The sequence below is a fragment of the Microtus pennsylvanicus genome, chromosome 15, assembly GCF_037038515.1.
Source record: "Microtus pennsylvanicus isolate mMicPen1 chromosome 15, mMicPen1.hap1, whole genome shotgun sequence".
In the NCBI taxonomy this organism is placed as follows: Eukaryota; Metazoa; Chordata; class Mammalia; order Rodentia; family Cricetidae; genus Microtus; species Microtus pennsylvanicus.
Genome location: NC_134593.1, coordinates 973,046 through 995,884, shown reverse-complemented (window position 1 = coordinate 995,884; position 22,839 = coordinate 973,046). Strand labels below are relative to the sequence as shown.

Sequence of the window (22,839 nt, the reverse complement as noted above, 5' to 3'; positions counted from 1 at the left end):
AGTGGCAGGGTACAGACCATTGTCCCACAGCAAGGTGCTTATAACCACTAAGCCATCTCTCCAGCCCTAAGGTTTGGCTTCTTTTAAGACAAATTTATATTACCATGTATGAGTAATGTATTCATTGAAATTGAGTAATCTTCACTAGGCCAATAGGTAGAGAAATTCAAAACTAATGGTATTTCTAAACTGCTCACAGTTGATGAAGCTCATTCTCCTAGGCTTGAAATATGTTTCCCTGGTTTCTCTTCCTCTTCTTATAGAACGAAGCTCTTATTTATTATAGCCATGTTTTAAATGATGAAGATTCATTCCAGGGTAGCCAGAGCTACACAGAGAAACTCTGTCTCAAAAAACAAAAATGAAAATAATAATTAATAAATAAATGAAAATTCTTTGCAAGTTCAATAGAGAGATGCGCTGAGCCTGATCTCAGGCAACAGGGTCCTTTAGTAATGCCAGGTGCTCACAGTAGTGGCGGGAGAGAGGACTGGGATAGGAGATAGAACAGCAACCGGAGTAGCAAAGGAAATTCCTTTTTTCTGAGTTTAGAAGATTTGAGAGGGCAATAGACTGGACAGACAGAGCAGTAACTCGGGAAGTTGATTCTAGTGTCCCGCCCTACCTTAGGACTATTGCATGCTAGTTCAGCAACATGTGGGAGGTACTAGATGGGATATGCGGCGTCTGAGTTATTGTTCCATTGCTGCGAAGAGACACCATGACCGAAGTAACTCTTGGAAAGTATTTAATTAGGCTTGTTTACACTTTCAGAGGCTTCGTCCATTATGACAGGAAGCATGGCAGCAGGGAGCATGGTGGCAGGCAGGTGTGGGGCTGGAAAATAGCTCGCTCCCTAATGACTAAACATTCAAATAGAGGAGACCATGGGGCTTCTTATTCAAACCACTCTTCAGTTCAGCCTCAGACAGATTTTTAGGACAAGGGCAAAAAGAAGCCACACTCTTTCCCAGAATACCACAAGAACAACCTCTAGGTCACTCACTCATATTCTCCCCTTCTGGAACCCATTAAGCTGGGCCGTCACAGTCTACGCTGCTCTCGGTCACTCTCCTCCATGCTTCTACCAGCATGGTTCTTTCCGCCTTGCTGAAAGCATTCGGCTCCTTCCTAACCCAAAGTCTCAAAGTTCACATTTCACCAACATGGAGCATAGTTAGGCATGTCACAGAAACACCTCTTCTGGAACCAATTTCTGTCTTAGTCGCTGTTCTGTTGTTGTGAAGAGACACTGTGACCAAGACATGACAGAACGCCTGGCCACAGCCAGGAGTGGTACAGGACAGCTTCATCACGATCCTCAGGTAGACAGAGAGCCTGAGCCTCACATGGGCCTTTGAACCACAAAGCCTGTCACACCCAGTGGCACACTTCCTCCAGTGAGGCCAGACCTATTCCAACAAAGCCCCGCCTTCTAATTCTTCTAATCATTCCAAACAGTTCAGTTCCTTGGTGTGAAGCATTCAGATCTAGAGCCTATGGGAACCTCTGAAACCACCCCATGGAGTGTGGCTGATGCCCTCAGTAGGAGCTGCTTCTGTAAGCTAAAAGTCCCTCTCACCTTGTGATTGTATTTAACTTAGTTCCTTCTTTACAAGTGTTCTCCTGGTGGTGCAGACCCCATACTTGAGAGCCTAAGGCAAGAGGATGCAAGTTCAAGACTTGAACGAGATTCATAGTTATTCTAAAGCCAGCATGAGTAACTTAGTGAAATGTCTCAGAACAACAACCCAAAATAAGGTGCATGGGGATGCAGATCAATAGAAAAGAGCTTGCCCAGCACGAACGAGATGTTAGGTTCAGTCCGCAGTGAGGAGGTTGGGGTGGCAATGAGGATGCGGAGGGGTCATTCTCAAATAGAGGATTAAAAGGAGCTTCAGTCTATAATTTGTTCATAGAAGGAAAGATAAAGAAAAAACAATAGCCGGGAAGTGATGGTGCACACCTTTAATCCCAGCACTCGGGAGGCAGAGGCAGGCGGATCTCTGTGAGTTTGAGGCCAGCATGGTCTACAAGAGCTAGTTCCAGGAGAGGCACCAAAGCTACAAAGAAACCTTGTCTCAAAAAGAAAGAAAGGAAATAAGGGAAGGAAGGAAGGAAGGAAGGAAGGAAAGGAAAGGAAAGGAAAGGAAAGGAAAGGAAAGGAAAGGAAAGGAAAGGAAAGGAAAGGAAAGGAAAGGAAAGGAAAAAGAACAATAAATTTAGCAGGAAGACATAAAGAAAGAAACTGCAAATACTTACAAACATTTTCTTCACATTACCAACCAAATGGTAACTAGTAACTAGCACATGGCTTGCATGGGTGCAGCAGGGGCAGTATTTGTCTGACATCTGTAACTCAGAATGTTATACTTTTTATTTATGTTTTTTTAACTTTTAGATTTATTTTAGGTTTACGAGTTTTTTTACTCTCATGTATGGCTATGTATCTTGTAAATTCCTGGTGCCAGAGGAGATCAGAAGTGGGCACCAGATCTCCTGGAACTGGCATTGGAGATGGTCGTGAGCTGCAACATGGTTGCTAGGAACCAACCCTGGATCCTCAGCAAGAGCAACAAGTGCTTTTACCAGCTGAGCATCTCTCCAGCCATGTGCTCCACTTCTTTTCTTCTCTGAATTGGTGGTTTATCAACTTCCTCTCCAGACTAAAGAACGCTTTTGAGGAGTTAGAGGAAAGGAGCAGCACTGAAGAGCAGTGTACTGCTCATGCGGAGGACCCGGGTGTGGTTCTCTGCACCCACATCAGCGCTGAAGAGCAGCGTACTGCTCATGCGGAGGACCCGGGTGTAGTTCTCTGCACCCACGTCAGCACTGAAGAGCAGTGTACTGCTCATGCGGAGGACCCGGGTGTGGTTCTCTGCACCCACATCAGCGCTGAAGAGCAGTGTACTGCTCACGCGGAGGACCCGGGTGTGGTTCTCTGCACCCACATCAGCACTGAAGAGCAGTGTACTGCTCATGCGGAGGACCCGGGTGTGGTTCTCTGCGCCCACATCAGCGCTGAAGAGCAGTGTACTGCTCATGCGGAGGACCGGGTGTGGTTCTCTGCACCCACATCAGCGCTGAAGAGCAGCGTACTGCTCACGCGGAGGACCCGGGTGTGGTTCTCTGCACCCACATCAGCGCTGAAGAGCAGCGTACTGCTCATGCGGAGGACCCGGGTGTGGTTCTCTGCGCCCACATCAGCGCTGAAGAGCAGCGTACTGCTCACGCGGAGGACCCGGGTGTGGTTCTCTGCACCCACATCAGCACTGAAGAGCAGCGTACTGCTCACGCGGAGGACCCGGGTGTGGTTCTCTGCACCCACATCAGCGCTGAAGAGCAGCGTACTGCTCACGCGGAGGACCCGGGTGTGGTTCTCTGCACCCACATCAGCGCTGAAGAGCAGCGTACTGCTCACGCGGAGGACCCGGGTGTGGTTCTCTGCACCCACATCAGCGCTGAAGAGCAGTGTACTGCTCACGCGGAGGACCCGGGTGTGGTTCTCTGCACCCACATCAGCGCTGAAGAGCAGCGTACTGCTCATGCGGAGGACCCGGGTGTGGTTCTCTGCACCCACATCAGCGCTGAAGAGCAGTGTACTGCTCACGCGGAGGACCCGGATGTGGTTCTCTGCACCCACATCAGCGGGTTCACAACTGCTCCGGGGGATTCAACACCTCTGGTTTTCATAAACACCTGTATGGGTGTACACTCCCTCCCCACAAACACATTCACATATTTAGAGTTAACACATATATGCTTTGGAGACAAAGTTTCTCTGTGTAGCCCTGGCCATTGTAGAATTCTAGAAGATCAGGCTGACCTCACAGAGAGCCAAGTGCCCCCGCCTCTGGAGTGTTTGGAGTGGTAGCATATGCTACCATATCCAGCATAAAGTAAATATTCAAAACACGATTTTCATAACATGCAGAGTAAATTAGTCCAGAGAGTGAGGTTGGATAGGGTGGGATAGCAATGAGAAAACTTCTCTGGACTTCTGTTCCCTTGTGGTTCGTGTCTTTCATGAGCCCTAGTTCCTTGTTTTTTATTTAGGAAGTAGCCTCTATCCCTGGAGCCATTCATCGGGGTCAAAGCTGTTAGATGACTTCTTAATGTCTACCCAGTTATTCCAAGTACTAAGGGATGCACAAATGGAGAAATGAAAATTAAATGAAAGAACCAAAGTGATACTTTAAACAACAAAATACACTTTAAAATATTTTAATAATTAGAGAAATATTGTTGGTAGTGGGAGTAAATCTTTCAAGTGGAGAAAACTCCATTTTGTGATCTAGAGAGAATGAGAGATAACAGTTAAGGACAAGTATTAAACAGGCTTCCCACCCAGAAACATGGAGATTTTTACCTATGCAATGGGAACTCATGTAGGCCAGGCTAGCCTTCATCCTACTGGTGGCTAAGAATGACCTTGAATGTCTGAACCTTTGAGCTTTACAGTCCAAGTTCTGGGCTTATAGACAGATATGCACCACCATACCCAGCTTTATGTGGTGTTGGGGACTGAGCCCAGCACTTTCTGCAAGCTAGACACACACTCTACCAAGTACATCCCAGCTCTTGAGGTTCCGCAAGAATTCTGTTTGGTTTTTTGAGACAGAGTCTCTCTGTGTCGCTCTGGCTGTCCTGAAACTCACTCTGTAGAGCAGGCTGGTCTCAACCTTAGAGATCCTTCTGCCTCTGCCTCCTGAATGCTGGGATTAAAAATGTGCACTTGTGACGATATTGTAATTTTATTAAGTGTTAATAACCACATGTGACTATTCTGAGTATTGTGGGATTCTAGATGATGATGATAGACTAAATGAGCTGCTAATTTTTATTTGATCCAATTTAAAGTTACGTGGATATTAAAACATAAAAAGAAGCAATGGGAAATAGTAAAAGCCAACATTTAATGTGTGGTTATAATTATAATTATAGTGCCAGGTACTTAACAAAACACTTAACCGTATTTTATATGATCCTTGCAACAGTAGCAAATAAATTACTCTAATCATTTTCCAGATGAGAAAATTTAGGCACAGAAATTTTCTTGGGGATGGATGACATATATTGGTGGTATATTATTTGTAGTTGATAAATAAATCTTGCCTGAAGAGCAGAGGCAAAGCTAAAGCCACTAAAGGTTATTAAAGGCGTGTACCACCATGCCTGGCCCTAATGATTCAAAAAGGCCTAATAATGATAATAATAATGTAAACCAATTAAAAATAAAAAAATTAAAAAGAGCAGTCAAGTCGGATGGGAGTGGCAGAAGCAGGCCTATCTCTGTGAGTTTGAGGCCAGCCTAGTCTACAGAGCGAGTTCCAGGACAGCTAGAGAAACCCTGTCTGGAAAGACCCCCTCAAAAAAAAATTAAATATTTCCTTGAGCTGTTTTCTCTCTCTGTCTCTCTCTCTGTCTCTCTCTCTGTCTCTCTCTGTCTCTCTCTCTCTCTCTCTCTCTCTCTCTCTCTCTCTCTCTCTCTCTCTCTCTCTCTTTCTTTCCTCCCCACTCTCACCCTCCCCGCCCTAACTGCACAGACTGGCCCAGGCTGCTGCTGCTACTACTACTACTACTATTTAGACAGGGTCTCACCATGAGCAGCCCTGGCTGGCCCGGAACTCAGACATCCCCTGCTTCTGTCCTGATCTCTGGGGTTAAAGGTGTGTACACCGGCTTTCCAGCTATTAAACTGGTGCGTAGTTAAGGCTCAATAGATATTTTTAAGTGAATGAGAAAAATAGGATTGAGAAACAGTGGCTTGAGTTGTGGTAAAACAGCAGGCAGGAGAGAGCTCCCAGGAGAGAGGCAGAAAACGGATTTTGAGATCTAAGTAAGGTTTGGTTAAGGAGGAGGAATTTCGAATGCTTAGCACAGCGGTATACCGTTTAGGTGTGTGGTGTTGTGTGTATAATTCTGTTGCATGAGTTTTCTTCCTGACAGTTCTCAGGGTTGGCAGAATTGCCTGGACCCGGTACGGTGCATCCATTCCAGTTGTCGCCAATCCTGTCTGTGTCTAGGAGCCAAGCAGTCTTAGACCCAACCTCGAGCTGTGTGTTCCCGCAGATCCGGGAGGCACCAAGTCAGCCCTGTCTCCCGCGTGGCCCCACTTCCCTATTCCCGAAAGTAACTTAGTCAACGTTTTGCTTCATTCTATTCTAGGATTGCACAACCTATGGCTTGAATTTTTTTCACTTTCCAAATTCTTACACAATAGCGCAGCGGAGAATGGAGTTGCAGGTCGAGGGTTCCGGGGCTCTCCACCCTGCATCTAGTCCTCTGCCCACACAGGCCTCCTTTCCTGGCTGGGAGGACCGTGACTGTGTGCGGGTCGAGATGCTGGGTGCCCTAGACTGGAGAGGACTCCGGCGAGGCTTCCTGGCACACCTCTGGATGAGGGTGTGTCACCATGGAGACGAGGCCGCTGCCATTGGCTGGCGCCTCCGGCCGGGGCTATAAAGCCGGGCCCGGAGCACCGTGCACTAACAGCGTTGGCCAGACTCGGGCGGTGTCGCCTGCGGAGCGGAAAGGGCAGGATCTCGGCGCGGCCGTCGGTGACACCATGGAGAACAACGAGTGAGTGTGGGGCCCCGGGACGGGACGCTCTGACGAGTGGACGGGCTGTAGCCGAGACCTGGGAGCTTAGCGGGCTGGGCCCAGGCAAGGAGCGAGCCCGCCGCGGGGGACGCGGAGAGGCCTGGCGCGGAGCCCGGCGGCGGACTCGGGGTTCCGGAACGCTGGGGCGGGCGGGCGCGGGAATCCAGCTGCCGGGCGCCCGGAGCAGGAAGGAACAGGTTAGCGCAGTGTAGGCGACTCCTGTCGGGAACTGGTGCCTCTGTGTGTGCTGGGATGCTTGTGGAGAAGCGGGTACAGCCCTGGCCACTTCATAACACAACTTTGCATTCTAGAGGTCCAGGTAACCAGACCATAACTCTCTTGTGCTAGCCCGTAGTTCCTCCTCTAGAAGGAAAATTGCTCACTTTCCAAGACAGCCCCTTTCTTTCCTCCAAACTAGACGTCGCATTAACAAGTTGGGAATGGAGTCTCTGAAAGCTGAGAAATATTTATTGATCTGCTCAGAAGACTTCCATTCTTTTCTGTCCGAAAAACAAACAAACAAATAAACAAAACCCTCCGTTTTGCGTTGGGAATTTCCAGATTAATTCACCAGCAGAGCTGTAGGGATAACCACAGGGTCAGATGTTCTTGAGAACTGCACTGTGGCTGGATATGGCCAGTTGTCATGCCCCATTTCTTCCCGCCCTTCGGGTTGCGGTTTCATTCATTTCTTGCTATTTTTGTCGCCCTGTGACTTGCTCTCTCCCCGCCCTAGCTGTTTCATTGAGGGTAACCTGTTGTGTTGCCACCCTCTTTGTCTCCTATAATTCTTCTTGTGACTGTGTGTGTCACAAAGACCTCCTATACCTCCAGGCTGGGCTCCTTATCCTAAAGTCTGGGGCTGCCACTGGGACTTAAGACTTTCTTGCTGGAAGAAAAAAAATCTTGTTGAGGTTTTTTTAGTTGTGCTCAATTTTTATTTTTTTGGGGGGGGGGGTTCAAGACAGGGTTTCTCTGTAGCTTTGATGCCTGTCCTGGAACTAGCTCTTGTAGACCAGGCTGGCCTTGAACTCACAGAGATCCGCCTGCCTCTGCCTCCCAAGTGCTGGGATTAAAAGTGTGAGCCAACACCGTCCAGCTAATTGTGCTCAATATATGTTCCGTGTCAAAGAGCAATCTTTAATCTTTACAGTTAGTTGTGATGGAACTGGACTTGGGACTGTGAGTGAGAAGGATCTGGGTTTTTTTTTTTTTTTAAACCCTTTGGTTTCTTGAGACAGGATTTCTCTGTGTAGCTCTGGTGCCTGTCCTAGAACTCGATTTGTAGACGAGGCTGGCCTGGGTCTTACAGAGATACATCTGCCTCTGCCTCCCGAGTGCTGGTATTAAAGGTGTGCACCACTCCTGATTTTTTTTAGCAAGTTTAACAAACATGTCCAGAGGAACTAAGGCTCATAATAGACTTCTACTAGGAGTGTTCTTATTGCTTATTAATAAGTAATAAAAATAAAAAGTTCAGGGCTGGTGACATGACTCCAAAGGTGAAGGCGGTCACTGCAAACCCTGCACGTTCTGCCCTTGGGACCCACCCACTGACACACACACACACACACACACACACACACACACACACGTATGCTCCAACTAAATCAAACTTTTAAATTAAAAATTAAATTTAAAAAATTTCACCTGTGCTGGGTGGTGGTGGCACATGCCTTTAATCACTCAGGAGGTAGAGGCAGACCGATCTCTGTGAGTTTGAGGTCAGCCTGGTCTACAGAGTGAGTTCCAGGACAGACGGAGCTACCCAGAGAAATCCTGTTTCAAAACAAAACTAGAAAAAAAAATTTCATCCAAAGAGCTGCTTTAAGTCCTAGTTACTCTAGTGGTAGGCTGGGGTGAGAAAATTCACCGAGCCCAGGAGTTGGAGATTAGTGTAGGCAAAGTAGGGAGACTTTTTTTGTTTGTCTCAAACAAAAAAAAAAGCAAAACAAAAAGCAAGAAACTGGCCTTTGGGAAGGCCTTAATTCATTCTGAGTCCTCTCTGTGGTTTGATTCTGCATCATAACTCTGAAACTTGGTTCTATGTCTGTCACCAGGAGAGGTATGGGCCTCCAAGTGCTGGGTGCAACTTAGTGGCAGAGCCCTGCGGGGTGCGTTAATGAAACAGGCTACATTAACTTTTCTCGCGCTCTGGGATGAAGGGTGTTTCACATCAGACGGTTAGTGGACTGGTTCAAAGGAGAGATGGGGAAGTGGAGGAGTAAACAGTCCTCTGCTGCGGTAGAATACCCAGCAGGTTTTCTGCGCTAACAGCCATTTTCCTATGTACTTGAAACAGCAGGTGAACTCACTTTGTTTCCTTCCTTCCAGATTCTCTTATGAAGATTATCAGAGCACCGCTGAGTGGCTTCGGTCTCACACTACGCATCGACCTCAAGTGGCGGTGATCTGTGGTTCTGGGTTAGGAGGTCTGACTGCTAAGTTAACTGAGGCCCAGGTCTTTGAGTACAGTGAGATACCCAACTTTCCCAAAAGCACAGGTACTGGCTGGGACTGGGAGATGTTGGTGGGTGAAGAGACGCGATGACCGAGGAAACTCTAGGGAAAGAATGCATTTACTTTGGGGCTTTCTTTCCATGTCTGAGGTTTAGTCCATTATCATGTTGTGGGGCATGGCAGCATGCTTGACACTAGAGCCACAGACAAGAGCTACGTCCTAAGGCCAAGCCCAGCCCCAGTGACACACTTCTCCAACAAGGCCACACTTCCCTGGTGACTAAGAGTTGAGTCTATGCACCTTGGGGCCATTCTTTTTTTGTTTGCTTGATTGCTTTGTTTTGTTTTTTGTTTTTGGAGACAGGGTTTCTCTGGGTTGCTTTGTAGACCAGGCTGGTCTCAAACTCACAGAGCTGCCTGCCTCTGCCTCCCATTGCTGGTATTAAAGGTGAGTACCACTATCAACCAGAGTGGGGGCCATTCTTATTCAAACCACCATAATGAACTTATGTGGAATCTAATCAAGGAGATGTTTCTACTTTTGTCCTATCATTTGACTACTGTGGAATCAGAATGACTTTAGAAAGAAATTGCCCTGATTGAAATTCTATTGTGTGTGGGTATATGTTAAGGTGGTGAAATTCTATAGTATGTCCTGTGCGTGTGCTGCCTTGGTGAGATTGCTCAGCAGGAAAAGTTGCTGTAGCAAGGAGCTGCTTGTTCACTCTGGCCGCCCAGAACTGAAATAACCACACAGAAACTATTAATTAAAACACTGCTTGGCCCATTAGCTCCAGCTTCTTATTGGCTAACTCTTATATTAATTTAACCCATTTCTATTAATCTGTATATAACCACATGGCAGTGGCTTACCGTCAAAGATTCGGCACATCTATCTCTGGCAGCAGATCCATGGCGTCTCAGACTCTGCCCTTTCTTCCAGCATTCAGTTCTGTCTTCCCCACCCTCCTAAATTCTGTCCTATCATCAGGCCAAGGCAGTTCCTTTATTTACCAATGAAAGCAACACATAGACAGAAGGACCTCCTACACCAGTTACCTGTCCTCAGACATGATGTTCAGTCCCCAAGATCCATGTACTAAAAGGAAAGAACTGACTCCCTCCAGCTGCCTTCACACCACAACGCTCCCGCGTGCGTGCACACACACACACACACACACACACACCTGTTTGCACACACACTCTGTCGTGCTCTCTCCTCCAGTCCGTGGCTTCAGTGGAGGAAGCAGTATCTGAAGCCCCGGACAAGGACATGTCCACTCCCAGTGTCTCCTGCCGTCTGTCATCTCCATCCACAGCGTAGATACACATACCGACAGTAACGCTATGGCCACCACGTGGTTATGTACGCACACAGGGATTAGTATAGAGAACATGTGGTTACAGCAGCTTTGGGAAGGGACCCATATGCCCCATTATTATGGAGCCCCGGCATCTCAGTGTAGCCCTGCGACCGCAGCCTGGAAACATGGGCTCAGGTTAGAAAGGCCAGGTGAAACAGGGCAAGCAAGAGTACTTGATTTTTGCTTCTTTAAAAAATGTATCTCCTTTGGTGCAAGTTTGGAAGGCCAAAGTAGGGAGGTATGGGGATAAGGAGTAGAAACGTTAAAGAGAGAAGAGCAAAGGAAAATAGTAGTGGCATCAACCGCATCTGCCACTCCTTCCAGACGAGAGCCCAGTGCTAAGTGATGAGTTGCTTTGAAGTTGATTGACTTACTTTTCATTTGGGGGATTTTTCAGGTATGTCAACTTGTTCTATTACTAGTATTTTCTTATGATTCTTCTTGGTTCTAGTTCCTCTTCCTGGCAGATAGATCCATTCCTTCAAGAAGTTTAGCTAGAGGACACTGTCAGATGGGGATGGTGATAACAGTTAATCTTGCTCCCTAGCCCCACGTTCTCCGCATGGGTATTGTAAGAACGAGTTGTCTGGGTCTCAAACGGACTCTTCCTCCTTGTTCGACTTTGGGATGCTGGCATAGTTAGAGTTGATTATCAGACACAGCTTAGAACTTGGGAAATCTCAGGAAAGGCCTGTAGTTACTGAGTCCACTGATGCTAACTTTGGTTTGTACTCACTTTTGCTCCTTCACATATGAGTTTCTCTTTGACATACCATGTTTTGCTGATACTCATGGAAACCTGCCTTTTGCCAAACAGAACTGAAGGAGTAGAAGATCGGGGCATGGGAGCAGAGGGGTGAGGGAGGGGAGTGGGAGGAGAGGAGGGAAGGAAAACTGTGACCAGAAGAACGTAAAAGAAACAAAACACACAAGTTTCTCCATCTTTGGAAACATCTTTTGAAATCCTTTCTGTTGTTTTGTTAATGTTCACATCAAATATTCTCACCTCACACCTAGTTCCATTTGTATGATTATGACGACCTGGTCACCAGACTTCTGTTGTCCTGTGTTTAATTATATCATCTTATGTTAAGCACAACGAGTGGTTTCTAGTAAGTGCCAGTGTGTGTGTTGCAGGAAAGAATGGTCACGGTTTGAGGCGGGCTCTCACTCTGCGTCCCTGGCGACCTGGAACTGACGGGGAATCTGCCTGCTTCTGCCTCCTGAGTGCCATCAAGCCCGCCATACTCACTTTGCTTTTCCTTTTCTGTTTGCAGTGCCGGGTCACGCTGGCCGCCTGGTGTTTGGATTCCTGAATGGCCGGGCCTGTGTGATGATGCAGGGCAGGTTCCATACCTACGAAGGCTACTCACTGTCTAAGGTGACATTCCCAGTGAGGGTTTTCCATCTTCTGGGCGTGGACACACTGGTAGTCACCAATGCAGCTGGAGGCCTCAACCCCAGCTTTGAAGTTGGAGACATCATGTTGATCCGGGATCACATAAATCTACCTGGTTTCTCTGGCCAAAACCCTCTCCGCGGCCCCAACGATGAAAGGTACGTATCTGCGCCCTTTGCTCTCTTTGCAGGGGTCCAGATTTGTCCAAGAGTTGGGGAAGAAAGCCCACTGGTGCCATTTGTCTGTGTTCCAGGTTTGGCGTCCGTTTCCCTGCCATGTCTGATGCTTATGACCGGAATATGAGGCAGAAGGCTTTGAACGCCTGGAAACAAATGGGGGAGCAGCGGGAATTACAGGAAGGCACCTATGTGATGCTGGCGGGTCCCAACTTCGAGACTGTGGCGGAGAGCCGCTTGCTGAGGATGCTGGGAGCAGATGCTGTTGGTGAGAAGCGGGATTTGGCTGGCTGGGGGCTGAAGGCAAGGATCTGGTCAAATAGCGAAGGGGGGGACAAGGTAATGGATCTGGGGAAGGAGGAATTGGGTTTCTGGGAACGTGGTGGACCAGCTTGAGTTTCAACAGCGGCAGACATCAGCACAGCTGCCTTCTGCACCTGTGGCTGGAAGTTGACCTCACATCCTGAGACGAGCACTAGAGTATAGAAACTAGTCGGGCTACTGGAGAGACGTGGTCAGCACGTGTTCCACACTCATTTAGCTGCTTTCTGAGATTTAGTGAATTAGGAGAGTGGCGGGTGAGGAGAAGCACATGACGGTCCTCTTCTCCCTCTCTCCATCAGGCATGAGCACGGTCCCAGAAGTCATTGTCGCCAGGCATTGTGGGCTTCGCGTCTTCGGTTTCTCACTTATTACTAACAAGGTCGTCATGGATTATGCAAACCCGGAGAAGGCCAATCACAAGGAAGTCTTAGAGGCTGGGAAAGCAGCGGCACAGAAACTGGAGCAGTTCGTCTGGATCCTCATGGAGAGCATTCCGCCCCGCGAGCAGGCTGCCAGCTGACTGGAGTCCACGTAGGAAAGAGGAGGATTGAGGATTCCGGCCCTTCACCTCCCCCTTGCTCTTCTTCCACCCTTCTGATGTCTGTCCCTCTTGCTCAGCTGCCTTCTCAAAACAGTTCACCTTCCAGTCATGCCCACCACACTTGGGGTGTGTGTAAGACAGTACCTTCCAGACCTGGAGACCATACTCGTGCTCGCCTGGGCCAGTCTGGCTCCCCTAAAGCACCAGAGACCAGAGACTAACCCAATACCTCTTGGATTTTATTTAGCACCATAATGTTTTGAGAATAAAGAGATCAAGTACTTTCTTGTTTTGTGTAATTTGGTATGAAGTTGGGGCTTAGGCCAAGATAGGCTTGAGAAACCATGGGACCACATGTCTTGTCTGATTCTCTGATTTTCAGAAGTAGCTAAGGATGGAGAAGAGGTAGCCCGGTGGGGAGCAAAGGACGAAGGTGGAAGAACAGGGATGTAAGGAGCAGAGTGACCACTTCTTTTAAACGTGTCCCTGTCCATCACTCTGCTTTGCTCCAGTTGCTTTCCTGAGCATCTGCATCTCAAGGCTCTCACTTCTTGTGTCTTAGCTGCCACTTTCTTATTGCATTCCTTTTTAATTTTTCCTTGTTTTTATTGTGCTATACATTTTTCTCCATTATTGCATTCTTTTTATCCTGCTAGTTTTTCAGCCATATTATTCTCCACCCCATCCTGACAATGAAGCAGCACCTACCTTTTGCTGTTTTTCACACTGCTGGCCAAGTTCTTTCCAACCCCAGCCAAGCCTGTGAAGTTGGGTCGTACTCAGTTTCTCCTTAAGCACTATGTGATGGCTATTCTTGGTTGTCAACATAACTACATCTGGAATTAATTAAAACCCAAAAATAGATGGCCCAGCTGTAAGGACTTTTGCTTATTTGAAATGGAAAGGTCTGCTTCTAATCTGGACACCTTGAATTCAGATCTTGAGTTGGGAAGACACCTTTAATCCAGATCTAATCTGGACCACTCCTTCTGCTGGAGGAAGTCTATGAGGACATGGAAGAAGGAAGCTTTTGCTCCTTGCCTGCTTCCCTCTCCTTGCTAGCAAAACCTGATGAGACCTCCAGCCTCATGGACTGAGCAACTACTGGATTCTTGGACTTTTTGTTCATAGTCAGCTAGTGTTGGATAAACCTGTAAGTCATCCATCCATCCATCCATCTATCCATCCATCCATCCATCCATCCATCCATCTATACATCCATCTATCTATACATCTATCTATCCATCCATCCATCTATCTATCCATCCATCTATTCATCCATCTATCATCCATCTATCTATCCATCCATCTATCCATCCATCCATCTATCATCCATCTATCATCCATCTATCTATCCATCCATCTATCCATCCATCTATCTATCCATCCATCTATCTATCCATCCATCTATCCATCCATCTATCCATCCATCTATTCATCCATCCATCCATCCATCTATCCATCCATCCATCCATCTATCTATCTATCCATCCATCCATCCATCCATCCATCATCCATCCATCCATCCATCCATCTATACATCCATCTATCTATACATCCATCTATCCATCCATCCATCTATCCATCCATCCATCTATTCATCCATCTATCTATCCATCCATCCATCCATCCATCCATCCATCCATCCATCCATCTATTCATCCATCCATCCATCACCTTGCTTACACATTAAGGAAATTGCACTACCCAAAACTAAACAGATCTTAAGAGACAAGAGAAATGGCTCAAAATCAAGGGAGCTAGGTCTGGGAGGATCCCCAAATCGAAAGAACTTCTTGGAACAACTAATGACGAGTCCACTCTTATGTGAGAGGACTGAGGCGCCTGCAATGGACTGGTTTTCCCTGCTTCATGGAAGGCATCAAAATATACGCTCAAATTGTATTTTTTCCTTGAGTTTACCGAGGTGAGCTTTAACACCAACAAATCCTTATGTGTGGAACATTGCCCTAAACAATTGTAATATAAATTGGTAAAAGAGGAAGTAGGTGGGAAGCAGAAAATGTATATAAAAAATAAAGAGCAAGGCTAAGATAATCATGCCGTTTGTCTGCTAATGACTTTTTATTAATCTTGTTTAACTTTATATTACCATGATTCAGAATCATCTCTTTCCACTAAACTTTGAGGACACCCTATGTTGTGAGAGAAAAAGGAGGAATACAATAATATGTGAGAGTCAATGATCCTGCCCGCTTCTGGAATGCAAAGGAGAACTAACTTGGGGTGGGGGAAGGGACGTGGAAACAGATTCATGGGACTTGAGTTAAAGATGGTGGCAAAGATATCCCAGAAGGCACTACTTAAACACATTTGGGAATTTTTTGTTTTTGTTTTTAAATGGCTAAACTGAAGACATGAACAGAAAGATCAGAGGTAAAGTAGGAAAGGCAGAAGTTGTTCAGGGCTGATCTAGGCTGAGGTGTAGAAACTGCATCTCCTAGGCTAATCGATGGCCTTTCAAGTCCAATAAGCTAAAGACCTACAGCCAACAACTGCACTGATTATTTTGTCTGCCTAAATGAAACAAAAACGCTATTTTTTTCAAATAGTAATTTTTGCAATAGAGTTTTGTAGCCCTAACTAGACAGGAACTCAACTGACTGTAGCTCAGAGTTACAGGTATGAGCTACAGCTTTTAAGAAGGCTTTCAGGGAGGCAGAACAGTACAAAAAGGGGCATGAATGAGAAAGATGCATCAGGGGATATGTATACTAACAATCCAAAACACTACCTGGGGAAGACAGGAGGATCCCTGGGCTCAGCGGATACTGGCAAACCTGCTTGGTGAGTTATAGGCCAGTGGAAGACTTCTGCAGGTACATACATGCCAGTTAGCATGTTAGCTGTACTGCAGGTACATACATGCCAGTTAGCGTGTTCGCTGTACTGCAGGTACATACATGTCAGTTGTTAGCGTGTTCATGTTCTCTAACATGCTTCTTTTAATCAGCACATTTTGAGATATTTTACACAAGGAGAGTTCCTTGATAATTTAAGTCAGTGCAGCCAAGAATACATTTCATGACCTTAATTTTTTGGGAAGCCAAGGAAGTGTGAACAAAACTCTCCAGGAAGAAGCTGCTCCTCAAACCGTACCTTCTGCAAGGCTGACTGTTGGGAGCTGTGGTGACTGGGGACAGTCTGGACTGTCACAAGTCCAGAGGCCACCTTCAGTTCTCTTAGATCTATTCACCTCCATCCTCTCGCTGACTGAAAGCTTTGTGCCAACCAGGAAAATCAATTGGAATGTATAGACAGCACCAGATTCCCTTTGGTGAACCCATATCTTCCACTGACCAAGAGCTAAAAGTGTCCTCAGATAACATCTGAGCCTGTAGCAAAGGTTTCCTCACTTTTCTGCAGCCTGCTTCTTGGATGTCTCTACCAGTGGGTTTGAGAAGTGTCTTTTAGGGGAAAATCATTTATTCATTTCCCTATGCATTTAGTGGTGCTCTTTTCCCACAAGGGTCGCAGGGATCAAACTGGAATTGTCAGGTTTGGCAGGAAGTACCTTGATTTGCTGAACCACCGAACGGTGATCACTATTAACTATTAACTATATTAACTACTACTACAAAAACATCATGAAACTGCCATATTGGAACATAGAATTTTGGATAACCTAAATCTGTGCCACCTGGTCATGATATTTGACTCCAGGATAAACTATGTCCTATCCACTTTGAGTTGGGAGCTGTGGTTCTGCCACAACGGAAGATTATGACATTAGTGTTTTTTAAAAGCTGTTTCCTTATACATAGATTGACTGTCTATGAGAACAAAAGAACAATGTCAGCACACAGGGGGTACTTAAAGAAACGTTACCCCCAGCACGGCCAGGGGGTAGGAAAGAGACACTGTCAGCCTCCGTGGCACAGCCAGAGAGAGCTCTTGACTCTGCTGTGCCTCCGCCTAACTTTGATTTGCCTGAGATCTGTATGGCCCTTTTCCTGGTAAATTACATATGCCTTTTGTAATAAATATTTTGTTTCTAAGGGACATCTTTTGAACTAACACTGGCTGTAAGCCTGTTTTTTCTGCCATTGCTAATTTGTATTTCAATAAAAATGGAAATTTTCTTTTTTATAATCCGTCCACCTCATTTTTAGATTTGGCTTAAATTAGATTTAATACTTTCCCAGAGTTACTGCCTTCGTTCTCCTGCGTCAGACAAAAGAACCCCTCCTCCATTTTGGCTTTCACTTTCATTCCTGTTGTCGGTTTGCTGGGTCCTGGTCTGGTTTATTTCACTTGCCAGTTTCCTCCGTCCCCAGCTCTGTTCTCTGGCTCCTCTCTCCAGTGCCTTGGGGGAGGGACACCATTTTGCTTGTTAGCAGTGGCTTTGTTTACCCAGTTTCTTTCTGAGTGCTGTTCCTGGCTCCTGCTGGGGCTTGAAACCAAGAGTGAAAGACTCGCTGTTCTGCTCCAGCGCCGTACCTGCTTTGATTCCTCCAAAAGCTCCTTACTCACCCACGGTTGCCTCAGGCCATTTCCAGCTGGAATGAATGCAAATCCTTGCACCACTGGAATAAACAGAACACAGTCACTGCCGTTCTATTGCCCAACTCCAGCAAGCATGGAAGTCATTTAGGTGCAATCAGGGAGTGAAGATGGTATATTGTTTTTTTTTTTAAATCACATTCATTAATTTGGTGCACATGTGTGCCTGCATGTGCCTGAGTGTGTGTGTGCGCGCGCGCGCGCGCGCACCTGTGTAGACAAGTAAAAAGGTGTGGAGATCAGGGGACAGCTTGAGGATTTCAACTTCTGCCACGTGACTCCCAGGACTCAAAGGTTGTCAGCCTTGGCAGCAAGAGACTTTACCCACTGGCCCTTCATTCTCTCTCCTTAAACCAAAGAACCTCTTCCTCCATTTGGCTGGTTTCTTGTGCTTAGCTCACGAGCAGATGCCAAGCCATTATGCCTGGCTTCGGTTGTTGTTTTTAGTATAGGTGTGTTAAATATTCTCACTCTAGACATAATAAGTGTTAGGGAGCCCATTGAGCCCCTGAGATGCAAAGCCAAGTAAAACTGTGTCTGAAATTTCAGGATGTGGCCACTAGGTCCTGGGAGCCTGTTGCTCTTCCCTCACAAAGGAACAGAGACTGTTAATCCCAAAGGTGTGAGGAGGGAGACTGTTAACTCAAACCATCATGGCCAAATTAATTAAGGCAAGCTTTTTTTTTTATTTGCATACACAGGCTGCCTCCCCCTGTGGGGGGTTCAAGAGGTCAGTATTGGATATGAGAAAGACAGGGCTTTTATAGCTAGGAGTAGGGGTTCAAATTTGGAGAACAAGATAGGTGGGGTCACAGAAACCAAACATAGGCATAGCAAATTAGTCCCTCCAGAAACAAAGACATGGTTGCCATTCCTGGAACAGCAGACCCCGATCCTTGAGAAACAGGTTTAATCGTAAACAGGAATGAACCTAGTTTGTCTTTACTATAGGATGACTTTAAGCCTAAAATCGAGGCAGGCTGGTTCTTCAGAATCATGCCCCGTCAGACTTAGAACGTACCTTTGCCCTGATGAACCCACCTGGCTCCAGCAGCTGGAGCAGAAGCTAAGTGTTTGTTCACCTCTTAAATTGCAAGTACAAAGCACACACACGTGTGTGCACATGTATACACAGGGGAGAGAAACAAATAATTGGGAATAGCATGTGACTTTTTAACCCCAAAACCTATCTCCAGTGACTTATCTCCTAGAGCAAGGACAGACGCCCAAACAGTGCCACCGCTGGGGACCAAGTGTTCAGATGCTGGAGACTGTGGTGGACATCTTCAAACTACTACAGAGGAGGAGAAAAAAAGGATAAAAAAATAAAGTTAAGACAAATAGAAGAAAAAAAGCAAAACAAAGCAAACACAGAGGCGTTTGATTGCTGCTTGGAGCAACATTATTTTGCTGAGCCACCGTGGCTTTTCACTGGGCAGCAGGATCCTTCAGGCCAAGACACACAAGAGAAAGGCCCTCTATCCACTGGCCTGCTGCCCCACAGCTGACCAGTGACGCTGTCACAGAGGGTCATTGGGCCTGCCTACCTGGGGTACGCGAGAGGTTTCCAGAGCCTCTCCACAGCACTTCTCCTGTTTGGTCTATTAACTCAGGCTTATTATTAACTAGCTCTTAGAATTTAAATTAACCCCTTTCTATTAGAGGCTCCAGGCTTGTTACCTCACATCTTGCTTCTTCAGCAGCTGCGGGTGTCTTCCCCCATATTCCATTTGGTTTTCCTGCCTAGTTTTATTCCGCCCTGCCACAGGCCAAAGCAACACGTATTGCAGCATACAGAAGGACATCCCACGCCACTGGGCTCCATTCCAAACATGCACGTCAGCTAGCTCACAATGGCTTGCACCTCCAGCTCTGGGGATCTGGCACTCTCGCCTCCTTGGGAGCCTGCACTCACACTCACATACACATAATTGCTCTTAATTTAACCTATTAAAAAAATAAAAGGTTACAATGAGCTAGCACTTCACTAGGGATGTAGCTCAGTGTTATGTTTCCTAGACCCTGAAATCCATCCTTAGCACTGAAGTGATGATCCGTGAGATAGCATTTGCACTCACTAGAATGGCTGTGATAAATAGGATCGATATCAGCAAGTGGTGGCAAAGATTCCAAGAAACAGTGCTTGACTGAAGAATGGTTTGACCATTTTAGAAAGCACAAGGGTTGGAGAGATGACTCAGTGGCTAGGAGTACTGGGTGATCTTCCAGAGGACCCAGGTTCAAGTCCCAGCACAGAAACCACGCATCCCAACCATCTTCCACTGTAGTTTTAATGAGTCTTGATTCTGGCCTCTGAGGGTACTTCTGGAGTGTGGTGCAAAAACCATACACATAAAAGAAAACAAAACCAAATCTCAGCCTGAGGACCACTCCTAGCTACATATTTTTAGTTTCTTGGTAAGGTAGCCATAGATCAACATGTTAGGGCAAGCCAGTTGGTTAAAAGATAACACCAAACCTGATAGGAAAGAATCCCGGAAGATTGCCCTGGCTACCACAAGAGTCGATGACATCTTTGGGAAGCGATCCCCGTGCCTATTGTGCTGTTGTAGGTGCTGTATTTCATCCTGGGGTCTAGTGAAAAAGCGAGGTGTGAGAGGCTCATGAGTCAAACTTGCCTGCATATTTTATGTTTTCCTTCTCCCCCACCTCCTAAGATCTTTCTCTTTCTATGGCTCATATATATGAATATTTGGTTCCCAGTTGTCAGAGTGTGTAGGAAGGGGTAGGAGGTGTGGTCACCGGGGGTGAGCTTTGAGGTCTCCCAAGCCCATGCCAGCCCAGTCTCGCTCTCCATCCTGCAGATCAGACGCAGGTGCTCAGCTACTGCTCTCGGGCTGGGCCTCCCTACCTGAGGCCATGCTCCCCGCCATGATGGTCACAGATTAAGCCTTTGAAACCATAGGCAAGCCTCCAATTAAATGCCTTTTTCAGTTGCTTTGGTCATGGTGTTTCATCACAGCAGAGGAATAACTGTGATACACATCCAGAAAAACATCTGCAGCAGCACTGCTCGCAATAGATGGGGCAGCCTGCGTGTCCACTGCTCGCAATAGATGGGGCAGCCTGCGTGTCCACTGCTCGCAATAGATGGGGCAGCCTGCGTGTCCACTGCTCGCAATAGATGGGGCAGCCTGCGTGTCCACTGCTCGCAATAGATGGGGCACCCTCGTGTCCACTGCTCGCAATAGATGGGGCAGCCTGCGTGTCCACTGCTCGCAATAGATGGGGCAGCCTGCGTGTCCACTGCTCGCAATAGATGGGGCAGCCTGAGTGTCCACTGCTCGCAATGGATGGAGCAGCCTGCATGTCCACCAGCTGGTGAGGGAATCATTTCTGCGTAGGTGTATCAGTCTGATGGCATAGGAAACCGTTGACACAGATCTCAACAGACGCTACCTAAGTGACCATAAATTTGTGGTTCTATTTATATAAAATGTTCAGAGAAGGCATTTACAGAGATAAAAAGTAGATTAGTGGTCTCTGTGGTCAGAGTAGAACAACAGTTAATATAAATTAGCCTGGAGGTTTTATCTCTAGTGTTAAAATAGTCTAGAACCAACTGATGGTGACTATTGCAGCTTTGAATAAAGCGTCTAAAAACCACTGCGCTGTACACATGAAACAAGTGGATTCTATAGCATGCAAATATACCCCAATAAGATGTATTATATGACTTATTTGTTTAAGACAAGATCTCCCTCAATAGCCTAGGATGACTTCAAACTCACAATGATCCTCCTGTCTCAGTCTTTCAAGAGCTGAGATTATAGGCATACATCATTAAACCTACTTTAATAAAAGAGATTAGGAGCTGGGCATGGTTGTGCCCGCCTTTAGGCCTAGCACTCAAAGGCAGAGGCAGACAGATCTCCAAGTCTGACGCCAGCCTGGTCTACATGTAGAGGGAATTGCAGAACAGTCAAGCTACACAGAGAACTTTTGTTTTGAAGGAGAAAAAATAAATAAATAAATAAAATGAAAGAAATTGGGGGTAGGGAGACAAGTGATGGTATCCTCGCAGGCTCTGGGGACAGAAGGGCTGTGACCCCCAGAGTTACACTGTCAGGTGTGGCTCAGGAGCCCCCTGGCTGGATTAGCATCAGCAAGGTAAATCAGATCCTGGGACTGCAGGAAGGAGCCTTGTAAGCAAAGTCACCATTGAGATTCCCAAGACACATTCCAGAGAGGAGTGAAGCCCTCTTTAGGTCGTTTTTTAGTGCTACTTCAACACTCTGCTTTGAAAACATCACAATACAAAACAAACACTAGAAAGGAATGAGTGGTTAATATTGTAAAACTATATTGCATATATATATATGAAATTGCTAACGAATAAATAATAATAATTTAAAGGAAAAGTATTGTATCTACACTATTAGCTCTCTTCGTAGCAAGTGTTGGGGATTGTGCTGGGGTCCTTGACTATCGCTTGGCAGAAGACTTCCATCTTTTCTTTCCAGGCCCTCATGATTTCCCGTCTTTCTATCCTGCCTCAAATAAAGAACTTATTAGTATAATAACAACATTATTATAGTAATTAATATTAATCATATACAATATGTTAATGCATGATGAATTGTCATCACCATTATTATTAATATTTTACGTGAGGGAAGATACCTTGGAACAGAAAGATGTCAACTAATGGGGATGTGAGTACGACATAGAAATAATGAAGCAGGAGAACCGGGCAGAGAAGTGCCTCTGGGGAGTCCACAAAGGCTGCGACATCAGCACGTGTAAAGAGTGGGCTGGCAAACAGGAAGGCTGGAACTCCTAGCAGAATCTGGCTAAATCTGCCCCTGGCATAGGTGCAAAGCACTTGAAAGTATCTGGCATTGACCTGTGATTCATTATAACACCGCATGCATGCAGGCCCCTAACACCTGCATTCAAACAACATACACAGAACAACAACAATAAATTTAAAAGCGAATTCTAACACAATGAACACTTATTAAGCCCTTGCTCTTTTCCCAGCTTTAAACCCACATTTTCTAGAACTCTTACTCAACTACTATTCAGTATGAAAGACATTTCCCATCCCTCCTATACAGCCCTAGTGGTTCCTGGTTTTGCTATCAGATTACTATTCCAGAGACACCTCTGGAGCCACTTATATTTAAAAAAAACACTAATAATCGAGGGCTAGAGCAGGAGTGACTCGGTGATTAAGAGTGTTGGTTGCTCTTCCAGAGAACTGGTATTCGAGTTCCAGCCCCCGTAGGAAGGTTCCCAACAGACTGTAACTCCATTCTAGGGGATCCAATCAGTGCCCTCTTCTGGCTCTTGTTGGTGCGTGCACATGTGTGTGTGTGTGCATACTTTCTTCTCAAGAATTGTCTTAGCCGTAGCTATGTTTACCATTTTGGTGGTTTTTAGTTCGCATGTGAAAGGGCTGCTAAGATTATTTTCTCCTTTTCT

The 22,839-nt window shown here is 46.2% G+C and overlaps 1 protein-coding gene across 1 annotated transcript; it reads left to right on the top strand.

Annotated features, from left to right (window-relative positions):
• Positions 1-6,217: 6,217 nt before the first annotated feature.
• On the top strand, positions 6,218-14,090 carry Pnp (purine nucleoside phosphorylase). Its single transcript, XM_075949633.1, has 5 exons — positions 6,218-6,582; positions 8,938-9,107; positions 11,705-11,984; positions 12,080-12,270; positions 12,626-14,090. Exons 1-5 carry the CDS (start codon positions 6,416-6,418, stop codon positions 12,844-12,846), a joined length of 1,029 nt encoding a protein of 342 aa, XP_075805748.1. The 5' UTR covers positions 6,218-6,415; the 3' UTR covers positions 12,847-14,090.
• Positions 14,091-22,839: the final 8,749 nt, after the last annotated feature.

Excerpts from the sequence above, each read along its gene's own strand:
- Pnp (XM_075949633.1), top strand. The coding sequence starts at position 6,416 with ATGGAGACGAGGCCGCTGCCATTGGCTGGCGCCTCCGGCCGGGGCTAT. Across the intron at positions 6,583-8,937 it reads GACACCATGGAGAACAACGA|ATTCTCTTATGAAGATTATC; the intron begins GTGAGTGTGGGG and ends CCTTCCTTCCAG. Across the intron at positions 12,271-12,625 it reads GCTGGGAGCAGATGCTGTTG|GCATGAGCACGGTCCCAGAA; the intron begins GTGAGAAGCGGG and ends TCTCTCCATCAG.